Source organism: Lepidothrix coronata, unplaced genomic scaffold, assembly GCF_001604755.1.
Source record: "Lepidothrix coronata isolate B3197 unplaced genomic scaffold, Lepidothrix_coronata-1.0 Scaffold245, whole genome shotgun sequence".
In the NCBI taxonomy this organism is placed as follows: Eukaryota; Metazoa; Chordata; class Aves; order Passeriformes; family Pipridae; genus Lepidothrix; species Lepidothrix coronata.
In genome coordinates this window covers 810119-826144 of record NW_016690425.1, presented here as the reverse complement: position 1 = coordinate 826144, position 16026 = coordinate 810119, and the positions used below count along the sequence as shown (strand labels likewise).

The following is a 16026-nucleotide window of genomic DNA, read 5'->3' as shown; positions in this document are numbered from 1 at the left end:
AACCTTTTCTTTAGCTGATTTAAAGAAGAGCATTGAAAATGCTCAGGTAGATTAAGAAAAATGTAGACCCTGACAAAAAAACTGATGTTTTAGTAGAGAAAAGTAAAGCAGGAAAAAATTCGGAGGATCATAAGGCACCCCTGGAAATGCAGATCACCACAGATGTTTTGGTTTCTTGGGGCCCAAATATATTTATTGGTGTAGATACAGAGAAAACCAGCAGTGTTGTCTTATTAGAGTTCGTTTATGTTTAGGGTACCTTAACAGTACTGATGAGAAATCAGTATTTTTAGACAAAAAAATGGCAGTGCACAGTCACTTTTTGAAGTCTTAGATAGTTTGCACTGTAGTTAAAAGCAGCCTGGTCTAATTGTGGTCTCTTTCCTTCCTTTCTTTACACCCCCAACCCTCTTGAAAACAAGCATAGGCTATGATAAAGCTGTATTACTTTTGCTGACCGTTTGTTAAGTAAGGCCTGTACTGATGACAGGCCTGGGGTGTCTCCTAACCTCACTTATGTGAGATGGATCTAATGTTACTGGCCTTAAAATTATGGCTAGGAAAGCTACCAGAGAGGTGGGTACCTCGTGGTTCTGTGTGGGCTTGGTTCTGGTGCCAGTGGGTGCTGCAGTCCTGCCAGTCCTGAGGCCACCTCGTCTGTTCCCACTTCAGAGCACTCCAGCCCAGGAAGACACTGCATCTTAAAATACACTTTTAGAAGTTGAGCCTTGACATGAGGGGGTCTGGTACTAAAATTCACAAAAGCAGTGCAGAGAATGTACAGCACTACACTGGCAAAAAGAGCATTTCCCCCCCCAACCAAGATGTAGGTAAGAATGCTGCATTGCAGTGTTTCATGTAGAAAATGTAACAGACCTGTTGTAATTTCTAAACGGCTTTATCCTTTTTACACTGTGGTTTGACTTCAGAGTCTAAATATATTAGTACACTTTGTATTCACAAAGAAGAGAGTATGTGGAATTCATTTTGAATAGACAAGACTTCTAATAATTGACTGCTTGTTTAGTGTGACAAATCTATTGATTTTAATAGACTTCTTTGGCTTACAGGGATTCAGATCAATGACACTAAACATTAATCTTAGTAAATACATCTATGTTTTGTTACTGGAACTGGAATTCCTAAGGCAATGTTTTGCTTTTTGTAACTATTTATATATGTGTAACTTTTAAAACTAATATTTGGCAGGGGGGTTGTTGGATTTGCGTTTTTTTGTTGGGGTTTTTTTTGGAATACAGTAATAAAATGTCTTAGATACATCACCAAATGTATTAAAGGTTAATGATCTGCCAAACGAATGCTCTGGATCATGTTCACTTTTGTTAAAGTTCTGCATTATGGTTTAGTGATTGTGTCATGCTGGAACAATGTAATGTTCATCTTCGGTACTGAGGGGCAGCTGGTCAGTGATATTTTGCCAAACTGAATAGTTTTTCAGTTTCGCTTTTGTATTTGCAGTAGTGCCTCCTGAAGCATTTACAGACATTGGTTCAAGTGCCAGCAGGTCTGTTGTGTAGCATTCGTGTTTGCTTCCCATTAGGAACTTTATGTTTTTTGCTTCCTGGTGTCACATTAATTGAGAGCAGTGCCTTTATGTAAACTCTTAGATCTCAAACTATGCCCTTAATCCCATCTAGCCTGGGCCCCAGCTGCAGGTGTGGTTAGCGGATGTGTGTGAGTTGTCTGAGAAGATGGTGTTTCATCTGCCTTGTGGCATCCAGGAGTAAAACAGTAAGACAGGAAGGGAGGGCTAATAGGGATTGGTCAGTCCTCTTGCACTTGTTGTCCAGTACTCTTGTATGACTGTACTGGTATTTCTAGTAGCAACAGTCATCGAGTTTTTAATGGCTGTGATTACAGTAGTGTGAACTGGCTTTCACTGTGATTTGTGCTTTGTGGTGCCAGGTGGAGCAGCTGGCAAGAAATGAGAAATTCTCCATCTGGTGAAAAAGGCAATTCAAGACAAAAAGGAGAAAAGCAAAAATCTTGTTTGGTCATGGTAAAAGTTCCCAGTAATATTTTAATTTTGGTTCTCTTCCTTTTTGTTTGTTTCAGTGATCACTCACCTGAAAAAATTAAATCAAGCAGTTGCTATACCAAGGAGAACAACTTCCTCACCCCAAAGCAGGATGCTTGCTGCAGCTTGAAGTTGCAGTGTAGTGTTAGTCTACTCTTCCCAAAATCTCTCATTAAATAAGCATGCAGACACTTGTATACTTGCACCTGGTAAATTATTCATACCTGGCTTTGCTGTCAACAGTTTTTAGATTCCCAAGTGCTGGGTTCATGACATGAAAAATGTCATGGAATAGCCATTCCCTCCTACCCATTATATGGCCCTGAAGACTGACAGCTGTCACTGACAACAGGAGTTTCCATTGATAATGTCTGAATGAGGATGAGCAGTGGATCTGAGGATAGCTGTGGACATTAGATAACCGTGGTTCAGGTTACTTGGACTCTTTTCTCATGGTGCTGGAGCCTGGCTTAATTCTGAATAACAAGGAATGAATCGCTGCTTCCTGCAGTCTAGTTTTCTGTGGGAGTTTCCCAAACACAGAGCAAGTCTGGCCCTCCTTTGCTTCCCCTGACCATTGAAACTAGAACCCAGGTCACAAGTACCTGCCTCTGAGAAAACACTTGGCTGGGATGTTGGGCACCAGTGTGGAAGATAATTTATTGAGACAGGAGATTCCTCATTCTGCACTGTAACCTTTTCAGCTGGACTGTCTGTCCCTTTCCCTTGATTTGCTGCGATCGAACAGTATATGCTGTCACTGACAGCATAAACCAGGCTAGCTGCTGGGATTCATACTTTACTGGGCAGCTTGCCACATACATAGACATAAGATATAATGCTAAAGGCCACATCCGTCTCTTATTCAAGGAGGGTAATAAAGCAGATTTTATTTGACTTGTATAAATCCAGTTTAATTGGCTTTCCTGCTAACACTTTCATTAACATGTAAATTAGCTGTCCTAGAGCTGTTAATTATCTTTGCAGAAAATGTTGGATATGGTCATATAACGTACTTTCTTTTTTACTGCTCGTAATGTTTTATACTGAGGTGTGCCCATAAATATTCACTGTATTTTTTTTTTTAAGGAGGACAAAGAGGCAAAGGCTCTGTGTCATCTTGTAGGGAAACGATTATCTTACTTAAGCATTATTCGTCAGCCTGCTGCCATGTTAAACTGACACTCACGTAAGAAGCTTAGCACTGGGTTTTATAGGCTTGGCCTTTGAAGGTTTGGGGGATTTCTTTTTAAGTGTCTGGCAAACGAGAGAGCAGAGGAGGATGACAGGTACTCAGACAAAGGTAGCATCCTCTCTTGCAGGATGCCTTGTGTTCAAAATTTGGCAGTGGCAGTGAAACAGGTAGGCATTACAAGGAAGAAAATGGCTGAATTCCCAGTGTCCAGGAAGCTGAGAACAAGCCAATTAATTTTCCTATAGGAAAAAAATCCTCACCCTTTTTAAATGCATCTTTTCTGAAAAAAAATTTCCAAACGAGGGTTTTTTCCGGCTTCACCAACTGCTTAAAAATATTCTCCTTCCTTTAATAATAAAAGATCTTGATGCTTCTCTTAACAAGTTACCACGACAAGTTGCAATCTGTTTGTTTTTTTAGCTGCCTGCTTTGCACAAATGGCATCTATCTTGTGCAGTTTTACCCCAAAGGCAAGGCAAAAGCCTGTGCAGCTAGAGCGGGACACATTTAGGTTCCAAGACCAGCTCTTTCCTCATCTGCACTGTAGAAATAAAATACTGACATGCTTATGAAGACACAGAATGGGAACAGGGACACAACTACTGAATTGCTTAAGTGCCTTTAGCATAAGACATCAATAAGTCAGTGACTGTGTCATTGGCTGCTCTCAACTGTTCACCACATTTCTTCAGGATTTGCATAGATAATATACAAGCAGACTGTACCATTTCTTCCAAAAGGGACTGTCATTGTCCAAGTGCTTTTTCCCTGCAAAGTACGTTGTTGGACATTGGCTTATGAACAAAAACCAGGTGAGTTTTGGAACTGTGGTAGAAGACCAACTAGGGCTGATTTTGAGCTCACTGTTGTAGGTGAGAGCAATGTTTTGAGAGGCAGCCCAAGCCTTCTGGTGTAGCTGAGGCACATTACTACAGTGTCATGAACAGCGCAGCACTTATGTCTGCTGTAATACAGGGGGCCACTTGCCTGATTTGGCATAAAACCAGGCATTTCCTCCTGGTCCCAGGCACCACCTCTCCTGGTTCTGCTTTATATCCACACATGAGTGGTACACACCACTCATTTTACTTCCAGAGAGGAATGTGTCTAACAGGGTAAGTGCTGCCAACACAGCCACTGGTAAAGATCTACAAGCACATATGTCTGAGCCTTGTTTCCACAGCAGAAGTAGCAGACCAATACCAGTGTTACTGCTGTCTTTATACTTGTGTACATTCCCCTTCTGGATGTTTATTCCAGAATAACTGTGGCAATCTAACTATTAGAGGTAAGGATGCTTTATTTCAAACAATTGATTAAAATATAAATTCCACAGGAAAATGTTTTTCTTAATGTCTTTTTTTCCATACATCATTACATGTTCTTACATATGATTCGTACCCAAAATGAAATAAAACATCTTAAGATGGATTAATAAAAAGAAATAACTTAGAATAAAGAATTTTTCAAACAAGCTGTGGATAATGTTAGGCTGTATGTACTCTATATACTTCCCTCCAGGGGCAGTATCTTTATCTTTAAACATGAAAATGAAATGTAGCATGGACAGATGATCTATTTCATTAAATAAAAAAGATTAATTTTTTGTTTTGCATCATAATTATGATTTCTGTAGGAACATTAAGGAGGCAAAATTTACAATTCTAAATCAGTATTTGTCTTCATCAAGGTATTTTTGTTTTGTTCTAAGACAAGCAGTTTGTTGAACCCTTCTGACAATACAATGCTGTCTTCATCATCACTAAATGTAACCCAGTGACTGAAATCTTTCAGGTTGGGGTGTTTTAAATTCTCTGAAGTGTGTGCTGAAGAAGTAGCTGATGTTACCTTTATGGAAAGAGGGCAGGAAGAAGGCACGTCCAGGTCCAAAAGACTGGTGTTCTCTGGAAGGGAGCTGGTATCCAAGCGTTGTGGATGCTGGCCTGCTGTTATAGGAAGGCCCTGGAGATTAGCATTCAGTTCTTCAGCAGTTGGTGTCAACAGTTTTGTTGTGCTGTTTTCTGGGCAGGTGGAGGCTGTAGGAGCTGAGCGAGCAAGGACATCAGTCTGGGGGCAGGACCCAGGGTTGTTGTTGTTGGAGTTGAACATTGACCCACTAAAAAGTGGGCTGTCACTGCTCTGGAGAACTTGCAGATGAAAAGCTGCAGGAGCAGACTTCTTCCTTCGTGGTGGCACCTTTGGGGCAAAGGGAACGCTCTGTGGAGGCAGTACAATGGCTTCAGCCATGCTTGCTGAGGGGGGCTGCCTTTCAGTGTTTCCCCGGCTCTCCTGGGGCTTTCCAGCTTGTGGTGTTCTGGGTTTAGGGACTGGAGTGATCTTGGTTGGACAAAGAATAGCTCTGTCTTCTAGATGGGGCTCTAGCAAGCCAAAAGGAGACTGTACTGTCTGTTGGTCAAACTGCTCTTCTGTAGACATGGCCTGAGGGGGAAAAGGAAGAAGAAACGTGAGAAAAAATGGGTACCTTAAAGTTTGAGTCACTACTGTTGCAAGTCTTATTGATGGCGTTACGAAGAGAAACTGGCTGTCCTGGAAGAAAAAAAAAACAGTCCAAAGAAGAGGCTTGACAGCACAGTTCTACACTGTACCTGCTGGGCTCTGTGCTCATGCATTGTGCCTTGCACCCGTGTTCATTTAGAGAGAGCTATTTGAGGACAGCCTGTTTGCTCCCTGTGTGAGAAATACATCTCTTTCTGACCATCTCCCTTTCACATTAGGATTTTGCTCTGGGCCAAATTAACACAGTTCTGCGAAGAGTTATTTATTTGTGACATCTCTCCACTGACTAATATTATTTAAGCAAGAATGCATAGGGAGGCCTAAATTAATGGGCACGTGCCTTTGGGTATATCCTGATAGATAAGAATGAAGGACAATTAGCTAATGCTAACCCAATAAATGCATTAATGGCTCTGCCCGGTTTCACTGATGCTAGAAACCAAAGATTAAAGTAAGCTCTCAAAGTACAGTCTAGCATATATCCACCATTTAAAAATATATAAATAATGAGCCCAGCTCAGTCTAAGAGGGCAAGGGCTCCTTCAGATTTCTCACGCTTGGTGTGATTGAATGTAAGCTTTTAAATTCTTTATTACTCTTGCATAGAATTAAAAGATAATATAATTCTAATGCAGGCAAAATATTTACTCTGTATTTCATGAGGGACATATCCCCTGCCACTTCTGTCTATATGCTGTTGTTAAGTTGCCTACATTTGACTGCACGCTCTTTTAGCGAGGTGGATTGGGTAGAGGTTTTCAAGTACACAACTCCCATCTGACCTCCCTCAGGTGGAGGAAGGAGTGGAATTCCAAAGCAGAATCAAACTGAAATGGATCTATTCCTGCAGAAGCTCTCACATAACTAACACCAAAATAGCAATCCCTCTCAGCACCTTTCAGGAGTGACCTGGGAATGGTGACAAAACAAACAAACTGACCACGTGCTTTCTGGTGGGTTTTTCTTTTGTTTGGGTTTTTGTGTGTGTCTGTTTTTTGCTTTTTTTGTGTGTGTGTGTTTTCGGTTCATTGGTTGGTTTGTTGTTTTGTTTTGGGTTTGTTTGTTTGTTTGGGGTTTTTTTTTGGTTGGGTTCTTTTTTTTTTTTTTTTTTCGGTGAATCTGCTAAGTAAAGATGACACAAAGTCCATTATAGAGAAAGGGTAAGACAGCAAGGTAAGGCAGGAGCCCTGACAACTCGGAATAGAGTTTTCTTAGCAGAGGTTCTGTTAAAGGAAGAATATAAAAGGTTATATTTGTCTTTCTCTGGTACTTAAATTGCTTTCAACATTAAATAATTATTTCAGCAGCTCTAGAGGTGAACTGTTATCTTCACTGTAGAGACCTGACAGAGATTAAAACCTGAACACCTACAGGTTTGTATTTTTAAGAACCTGAACTCTTGAGTAGACTCCAAAATTCAAATTGAAAGGCTGAATCCCATTACAAGGTGTGCAACAAAAGCGAGGACACAGGATGCAGAACTGATGAAGAAGCTGCCTCAAGTCATTACAGAGTAAATCACTCATGGTCAAAAGTAAACACTGTGATGAAGAAGAGGTGAGTCTTAAATCCTGAGAAGGTTTAGACAAACCAGAAAAAAAGTAACAAAATCTAAGAGAATGAACTGACAAACAGAAAAGCGGAATATGGCTCTCTTTCCTTTCCAATCTTTCTTACATTTTATGCAAAATCATTTCAGTGCCTGCTGATGTGACAGGACTTCATACAAACTGTTTAACAGCCTACCCCTCCTGCCATTGTTCACATTGGGTAATGGAGGCTGGATGCATTTGGCTGCAACTGTCTTACATTTTCCACCTTGACTCCAGTCCTTTGCAGGGGTACTGGCTTCTTTGGAGTTGGAACTTTGGGTGGTGGACGGTGAGGCACAGGCACTGGTCCTGCCTGCGACCCTTGAAATGATGCTGACTTTAGGTTGCTGGGAAGAGGCTCGGGTTTCGTGAAAGTCTGGTTTCTGCTTGGAACAGGCTTTACTGCATCTTCCTGTAGTCCTGAAAAGCAAAACCAAATATGGCATCTCAGCCTGATCAGAATGCAGCTTCAAGGTATTTTCTTTCACGATCGTCTTTCCCATAATGTTCAGGCCTAAAGGGCTGACTCAGGCCAAGAAGGTAGGTTTTAGAAATAAGCACAGACCTTTGCAATTCTATCACGTTTGTAATAATAAGCTGTTAGGGAAAAACTCCCATCTGAAATAATTTTATGCAAACTAGCAGTACTGTGCCACCATTTGGCCAAGTGGAAAAAACACTGGCTGGGGGTTCAGGAGTACTGGCCTAAAGTCCTGAGTCTCCTTTTGCCCCAATCTGAAAAGTCAAGATAATGATACCAAGCATGTCTTGTAGAGTACTTTGGGAAAAACTGTGAATGCCAACTGGTGGTACAACATAAAGGACTGAAAGTAATGCTAACCAGACTAGTTTTCTCACCCACCTCAAGAGAAATGCTTAATGTGAATTGCAAAAGAAATGGGAAGTAAATCTGATTTCAAAATGAAATGAACAGCACTGACGAACAAACAAAAGAATTTATGCCTTTATGATATTTCTAAATAAATGGAATTAATCCAGACTACATTTGTTCTATTCATAAATGAAAAAGTGATGTTTTTCTCCTAAACTGAGAGTCTTGCAAACTCAGGTAGCCATTCTCATTCATGCAGCGTCAGCAGAAAGACTGCATGCAACCCTGGAGGGTACATTCACAGTACCTAAGCCAGTTTCCTGCTCTAACTTGCCCTTGCAAAAGGCTCTCTTCTCCAGGGACTGGATAGAGAGCCTAAACACAGAGTAGCCTGTTAGCTTAACTATTCAAGCTGAAGTGCTGCAAGCTTCTATCTAGGTTACAACTATACTTGCTGTCCAAATGTGAACAGAATCCAGGTTATTTCTCCTGCAGCTGTATTTGCTCTGTAGTTCTGCTTGGAATAATAAGCATTCACTAAATAGAGCAGCAAATATCTTTTATGCAACTCTGAGCTAACACAGGCACCACTTACTTTAGTAAGATCCCATCTTTAGTTTTTCTGACTAAATCTGGACATAAATAACCCAAAGTGCTCCTAGTAGCAGGTTCTACAACAAAATATAAAACTTTAATCATCTTCAAAAAAGGTTAATATTACCAGAACTGACAGAAAATACCATGCACAATTTTGCAAGAATGTGTTCAGGTGAAATTCTGAATAGAAATATGTTTATCTGGGCTATGATGAGATGGATGAATACACCTACAGTTTTCTTTATTTAAAGATTTTTAGAAGTCAGTAAGAAAGCTGTGCTCACCTCCTTTGGCTTCCATAAGACATCTAATGGCTTCTTCTGCTTCCTCAGCTGTGGTGGTTTTGATCTGCTTGACATTGTAAGGTTTGCTTATTCCAGTCCGGACTTTAGGCTTTAAAAAAAATATGAGAATGAGTAATCTTGAGAGAATTGATTTTTCTTGTACACCTGTAATTCTACAGCTAAGATCATACATCTGTAAAATTCTGTTCTTGCCAGCGGCAATTCAGAATTTAGTATAAATTAACTTAAGAATCTTTTGGCAAATATTACATTTTTGCTACCAGCACTATTCATTCTCTCTCTCTTTCTTTGGCCTTCCTAATTCCTGGCACTTTATTAACTTTTTTCTAGTGTCTAGCAGGGCCTACAGTCTAGTATTACAGTACTAGAAGTTATGTTAGCATTTTCAGCTCAGACATGTGATGGACTTCCTTCCTTGTATGACAGGTGCATCCTGTACATGATGCTCAGTGTCAGCGTAGATGGAAGAGATCAGGACAATGGCAAGAGGCCATGCTGAGCAGCAGGACTCACTGGCTGCTGAGGGGCTCCAGGTAGCAGCTTTGCTGTTGCCAGGATGGAGCAGGTGGAATGGCTTCCTGGAGAGAGGGAACCATCTGAGGGGGACTTTTTGCCTGATGTTCCGGCTGAAAGAGGAATAAAAATAGCTTTTTACATTCAAGAGCTGGTACAACATTTTATCTGCAATGGAGCAAAAACAATGTGCTTGGAAACTGTTTGTGATAAACAAAAGAGATGAAGAGATGCCATCACCCTCCCTGCTCCTCCAGGGACAGATACATTAAGCAAGACCTTCCTGTAGGACACTGAGGACCTTGAGTCCCTCTGCGTGAGTGCCAAGAGTCAGACACTTTAATCTAGGCAGAGTGATGTGCTTAACGGTCACTGGTCTAATCTAAGGGGAAAAAAAAAATCTCAACACAGAACAAAATGCTGAAATCTTGAACTGTTTCAGGAAGCAGTTTCCTAGTTAGTCTTACTTTCATTTAATTAATTAGATAACCTCAGTGCACTAACATGGCACACTAGGCACAGAAATACAGATACTGGTGTTGCCACTTCTGTGCAACAGACTCAGAAATGAATGGGAATAATCCTTCTAACAGGGAGCCTGACAGAACCTTTAATTTAAGACTGGAAAATGTACACAAAAGAGAGATTTTTGGGCTGCAAGAAAAACATGATGTATAGCTTGTCTAAGACAGAAAGCGAAGATGATCTTGCTGATCTCGCAATCAGCATTCACCAAGAAGTAGCCATAAAAAAGGAGCAGCACAGCACTGATGGCATTTCAGGTGTGCAGAGCTTAGGTAAAGAGCATCACTTCCCCTTTGTGCCTCACTGAAAATCATAAGCCACTTTGCATTTCTTTCATAAACACAAAAGCAAGCAAGAATTGCTTGCAAAGCAGGAAAGGAAAAACTGTCCAGAACAAGTATTTTGTCAAAGCTTTTCATAAGCATGATTACAATTAATTCAGAAACCACGAAACTGTAAGAAAACACTCAGTAACTTTGGAAGTCAGTAGGCATAAATAACAACATTTTTATTGCCACAAAGTGGCTGCTCAACTCACTAACCTGAGTGATGAGTTCGTGTGAAACATATAGGCCATTCTATCCTTACTAAAGGCACATTTTGTGGAGTACCTGTCATTCTAGAGACAAACTTCTCCCAGTACTAACAGCAGCCATACTCAAGCTGAAACAGGCTGGGAGGCAAGTACAAGCACCTCAACAGCCTGACATTTCAGAACAAGAAATGGCAGGCAAAACCTGTTCAGCTGGTGCCAACACAGCATTAAAGAAAGTTAAACTCACCAGGAGGTGGAGGCCTCTGTGGCGGCTGAAGTGGCCGAGGCCTGGTAGGAATGGACAGAGACCTGCTTGGAATCCGGCGGTGGCATTCCCCACTTGCCTCCAGCTCCCGCTTCAAATCAGCCAGGTCTGTATCATCTATGAAAAATTTTTGAAGTATTTTTATTATTTATTTTTGAAGTATTATTGGGTGAAATGCACCAAATCCAAGTGATCAGGGGAGAGGTGACTGTGAATGGCTCACCTCAACCAGGTATCTCAGCAACACAACATGGCTCCTTTCATATTGTTTTGTTCTCCCCCAGTGTCTGCCTGCTCCCACTGCAGGAAACATCTACCCTTTTGTCAAATGCTTCTCTCTCTCTCTCCTTTCCCACCATTTATTAACTGTTTGTACCAACACAAAGACTTGCTTGCATATGATTTCAGGGTTACTAGTCACCTTGTTAGATTCTGAGCTTTTTATAGCCAGACTTGGTGGCAACCTGCTCTCATTCAAACTGCCATGGCTAATCATGGCCAATTCCTTGCTCTTCCATCCCAAACACAGGAATTTCATCTGAGGATTAGACACCTTTTCTTGCTCAGGACAACTGTTTTTATACCAGACAAAAATCTGTCTGAATGGCTCACTCATCACATCTCTGCTTTCCAGCAACATCTCCTAATAGGTACACCTGCCTCAGTCTGCTAGACTTTGGCTGCACCTTCCATCACTAAGTAATTACTGTCTTTCATCTCATCTAAGCCTCTCTGACAGCTGTAGAGGGGAGAAGTAAGGATTGCTTTATTGTCCCTGTCTGCTATAGTGAAGATTTTCACTTCAGTCCTCTTGCCCTGCCATGGCTGCCCTGCCTCTGTTCTTTAGGGCTCCAAGATTCACTGGGTTTAGTTTTGTCCCTGTAGTTTGGAGAAGATGGGGAAGGAATTGTGTAGCAGCAGTCTCTCATACTTCAGGCATTTTTAAACAAGTTGTTGTTTTTCAGAAAGCTTTGTTCTGCAGGGAATACCAAGCTGCCTCACAGCCTCCTACTCCCACTCAGCGGCGGATGGCATCCAGGGAGACAGAGCCTGTCATCTGCCCAGCCCACCCTCCCTCTTCTCTGCATTTTTAATACTTCTGAGCTGCAGATACGGGCTCATCGGTAGGATCCAAGCAGTCATGCAGGCACCTAGAAGCACGGTTTGAAGTTCTGGCAGTGAAACCGAACATGAAAAAACCAGCCATCACCACCCAATCCCTTCCCCCAAAAGGCTGCTGGCAGAGACATCAACTTCGTGAGGCTATGCCCTTCTCTGACCTCAGAAACACATATACACACTGTTGTGCCTGTCACTTGTTTCCAGCTGTGTCTAACACCAGCTACACAATCATCATACCTTCAATTAGGAGTTACTGAGGCAGAATTGGAAGCTTATGGAGGCATCTGAAATTGCAGACACTTTAAGATGAATTGAATATATCATATTTTGAGTTGTGTGAGATCATGACCCCATCCTGACCTCCTTCAAACTATACTCCATAATCTCTATTTACTTTGTGATATTTTTTGAGGGGAAGAGTTAATGTGGGTGACAAGAGTCACTGCAGTTCTCTGTGGCTTAATGAATCATCACACAGTAGGCCAGAGGTGCTTGGAGGGCAAGGCACCCTATAATAAAAGTGATTGGCTTCACAGTATTTAATAGTGATTCCTTGACTCAGGGCTAGGTTTCTGGGTCTGGCCACGCTGTACCGAGCCTATGACTCAAGATGGGCAAGAAAGCCATAAATCACTGTTGGAAAATCTGTCTATGTAAATGTAGGAATTTCATTTTATCTTTTTTGAACTCTACTTCTGACTCAACCTTTGGAGGTATTAAAGTTTTCACTGTTACGTCAGAGGACAAAGCACTTCTGAGAGAGTGGAGAATCACAGCTACTGACTCACTTGGTGTCACAATCAAGTGTTTAATACGCAACCCAGCCTGTCAATGCTTGGCCTCTAAAGCATGTCCTGATCACATCCCACTGGCTTAGCTACTTCTTGGTGCAGTTTTTGTCAGTATTCTCTTCACAGCTTTATCTTCTCTTTACCGAGTCATGTCACAATAATGTGCAAACAAGCCATGTGACCAAGAAAAAAGTTAACGCACCTATGAAGTACTACAAGAATGAATATATATTTTCTGTGAACCTCAACTTCCTCAGAAATAAATCAAATGGGAACAAAGGAGAAACTTTAGGCCTCTCAAGTAATATGAACAAAACAACCTCCCAGCTTACACCTGACTGCTTTAACACTGCTACTACTCAAAGGAGAGTTAAGCCCATCACTGAATCAAACAGGATTCCTTTGGTTTGATTTTGCACTGGGCCTAAGAAAACAACATACAATCTTTTGTTGCATGCTCTGGTGCCAAACAATATCAAGTGGATAAAAAGACTTAGTTTCTCATGGCTATAAAACAGCATTTTTCAGCACTCTTGCCTTGCTCTGGGCTAGAGAGAAGGAGAATCTAAGCTTTATTGCTGTTATGCCTGAGGGCCTCAGTTACAGTCACTAACTCAATGGGAGTTGAGCATGAATAGCTACTACAGGAGGACCTAGAATGAAAATAAAAATGAATAGGAAAATACAACAGGAGAACAAACAACAAACCTTCAGGTCTTACTTTAAGGAAGGTAGATACTTTACCTTTATACAGCCGTGGGTTTTGTCCAGATTTATTTGAAAGAGCTACGGATGCACAATGTCCGGAGCCATCAGACATATCCTCTGCTGTGTCTGCTACTAGGTATTGACACAAAGCATCATCTAAATAATCATCTTCATCCTCTATATCACCTGGATTAAAATATTAGATAACACAGAATTAGTGAGCAAATGCATTCTCTATCTCTCCACACTACCAATGAATTAACCTATACTATCAATTAATTTAATACACAGGCTGGGCAAGATTCTTGTGTAACCAACCCATGTGTTTCATTACAGTGTGTAATGAAACTGTAATGTAACTGTACCATACACTGAATTTGCTAACATATATCAAAACACTAAATTGATAGGATGATCTAAGTAACAGGTCTCTGCCAAAGCACAGTGACAGGTGATGACTTTAGTTACAAACCTCTCTTAAAAAAGTGTGGCTTTGTTACAAATCAAGATATAATTGACACTCACACTGTACCTTCCCTGTGTAACCAAAGTCAGCGAAGCAATTTCTCACAACTTTGCTTAGAAACCTGTTGCTTACCTTCTGAGTCATAGTCCAAACTTGAAAAGTCAAAATTTTCTTCCAGAAGATGGGAATTTGCTGTAGGGGACATGGGGACAATGCTGTCCCGTTTTCGAGCAATTTCCTCATGAAGGCCCTTTAGCCAGTCTTTAGTCTTGGGCTGGATCTTCACTGTTCTGCCTCTAACCTAATGCAAAGAAAGAATTGTTCCCCTTTGCCAAGCAACTTCACAAAACAAGAACACCTGAACAAAATAAGCAAATGTTGCCTGCTGTACAATTGCTTCAGAAACTGATGCAACTTCAGAAGCTAAATGAAGAGGAAACACTCTTCCTACCCCCATAATCCTGTTTTCAGACTGTAGCAATATTCTTGAAAGAAAATGAACTTCACAGCTCAAAAGCACTGCTGCTGCATTTGGGAAATACTGGAGAAATAGGTGAAACATCAAATATCACCAAAAGGATACTATGATAGTAATCTTGGTGTGGGAGGTTTCAGTTTTTGAGTCAGCAGTTTTAAAACACACAAGAGTTTGTTGCCTGCTGCCATCTGTAAGGAGACTCTCTGATCATATATGGTTGATGTATATGCAAAAGTATATTATTAAACAGGTTAGGACTACTGCTGTCTACCTGTGTTGCTCTGTGACATTTGGGGTGAAATGTATCCAAGCCAGCAGGATATATTACGACAGGAAAATTAGCTTAAAAAGTTCTCAGCCCAGGTTCCCAGCACCTTCACACACTGTGCATATACAATTGTGTTTCAGTCCATGCTATCAATGGCATGAGTCAAATTAAAAGACAAAACTGCAAATATTAAAGAAGAATGAGAGTTAAATCCATTACTTCAGGGTTGAGTTTACAGGGCAGCCCCACAAACAGTTTTGTCAGCAAAAACGAGAGGGTTGATGAATTGCAGAGTACATGTGTGGGAAGGAAGAGCAGGGGATGGAAAGGTAAACGCCTACTGCTAATGCTGAATTTGCCATGGAGGCCAATGAATCATGTTGTTCCAGCTTGGTAGAAGGAGTTTATTTGATACACTTAAGAGAAATGAAAAATCTCCAAACCACAATCATGAGGATGCTTTGGCAACAGTATAAAGTCACACAGAATCTCAGGAGAACTTCAAGTGCCAGAACAATGACCAAGTCCATGTATTCTGCAGTGGTATCAGAGGCCAGATCCTAAGAACTGCTTAGGAGTTCCATGAAAGATCACCTCATGCCATCCTGAAACTGAAATACTGCATTGAAAGCCTCAGCAGTGGTGAAAGCTAAGGACTTTGTGAGCACTAACTTCCTTTGAAATAATGCTACTTGATTTACCTAGAAACTCAAGTACCTTATTCTAAGCAGCCACTTTTGAGAAATTTGTTATGAAATTATTGTTATAGGTTTGAGAGAATCTTACTTTGACACCATCTATATCCATAACATGAAGAGCTGACTTGCTGTCTGCAAATGTCACCAGCATTTGACCTCCAATGATCCTAGTGAAAAAAGGCAGAGGAGAAAAAACAGTGCATTTTACTCCACAATTGCATAAAACCCTTAAAGGCAAGTATGATAGTTTTCTATCCTATATAGATATGTATCTCATATGATATATAATATATATGTATCATATATATATATGAGATACATAATAGCTATGTATTTGGTTTTAGTTGTATTTTCCTTCACAATTCTACTTTCTGGGGAGGAGTAGGTGATCTGTGAATCCCACTTCTCTCCCTTCCTCCCTTGTGTGACCCCAGTACCCTGTCCTTTACTGGATCGCTCCTGAAGCAGCAGTACAAACATCCCAACAGCTGTTGACAGGGCACCCAGTCCAATATCCACACTCCCTCTGTACTGACTTCTGTGGTTCTGCATATCCTTCACCTCAGAGGACATGTTCCCAA

The 16026-nt window shown here is 41.0% G+C and overlaps 1 protein-coding gene across 3 annotated transcripts in view; it reads right to left on the bottom strand.

The window, feature by feature from the left end:
- Positions 1-4515: 4515 nt before the first annotated feature.
- The window catches only part of SYNJ2 (synaptojanin 2), a 69798-nt gene continuing 58287 nt past the window's right edge, over positions 4516-16026 (bottom strand). For all 3 annotated transcript variants that reach the window (XM_017834933.1, XM_017834932.1, XM_017834934.1), the window contains 8 exons: positions 15534-15612; positions 14134-14302; positions 13572-13721; positions 10897-11031; positions 9590-9702; positions 9056-9164; positions 7560-7762; positions 4516-5672 (listed from right to left, as the gene is read on the bottom strand). In XM_017834933.1, coding sequence (XP_017690422.1) covers positions 4890-5672; positions 7560-7762; positions 9056-9164; positions 9590-9702; positions 10897-11031; positions 13572-13721; positions 14134-14302; positions 15534-15612 — 1741 coding nt within the window. In that variant the 3' untranslated portion in view covers positions 4516-4889. The remainder of the gene's footprint in view (positions 5673-7559; positions 7763-9055; positions 9165-9589; positions 9703-10896; positions 11032-13571; positions 13722-14133; positions 14303-15533; positions 15613-16026) is intronic.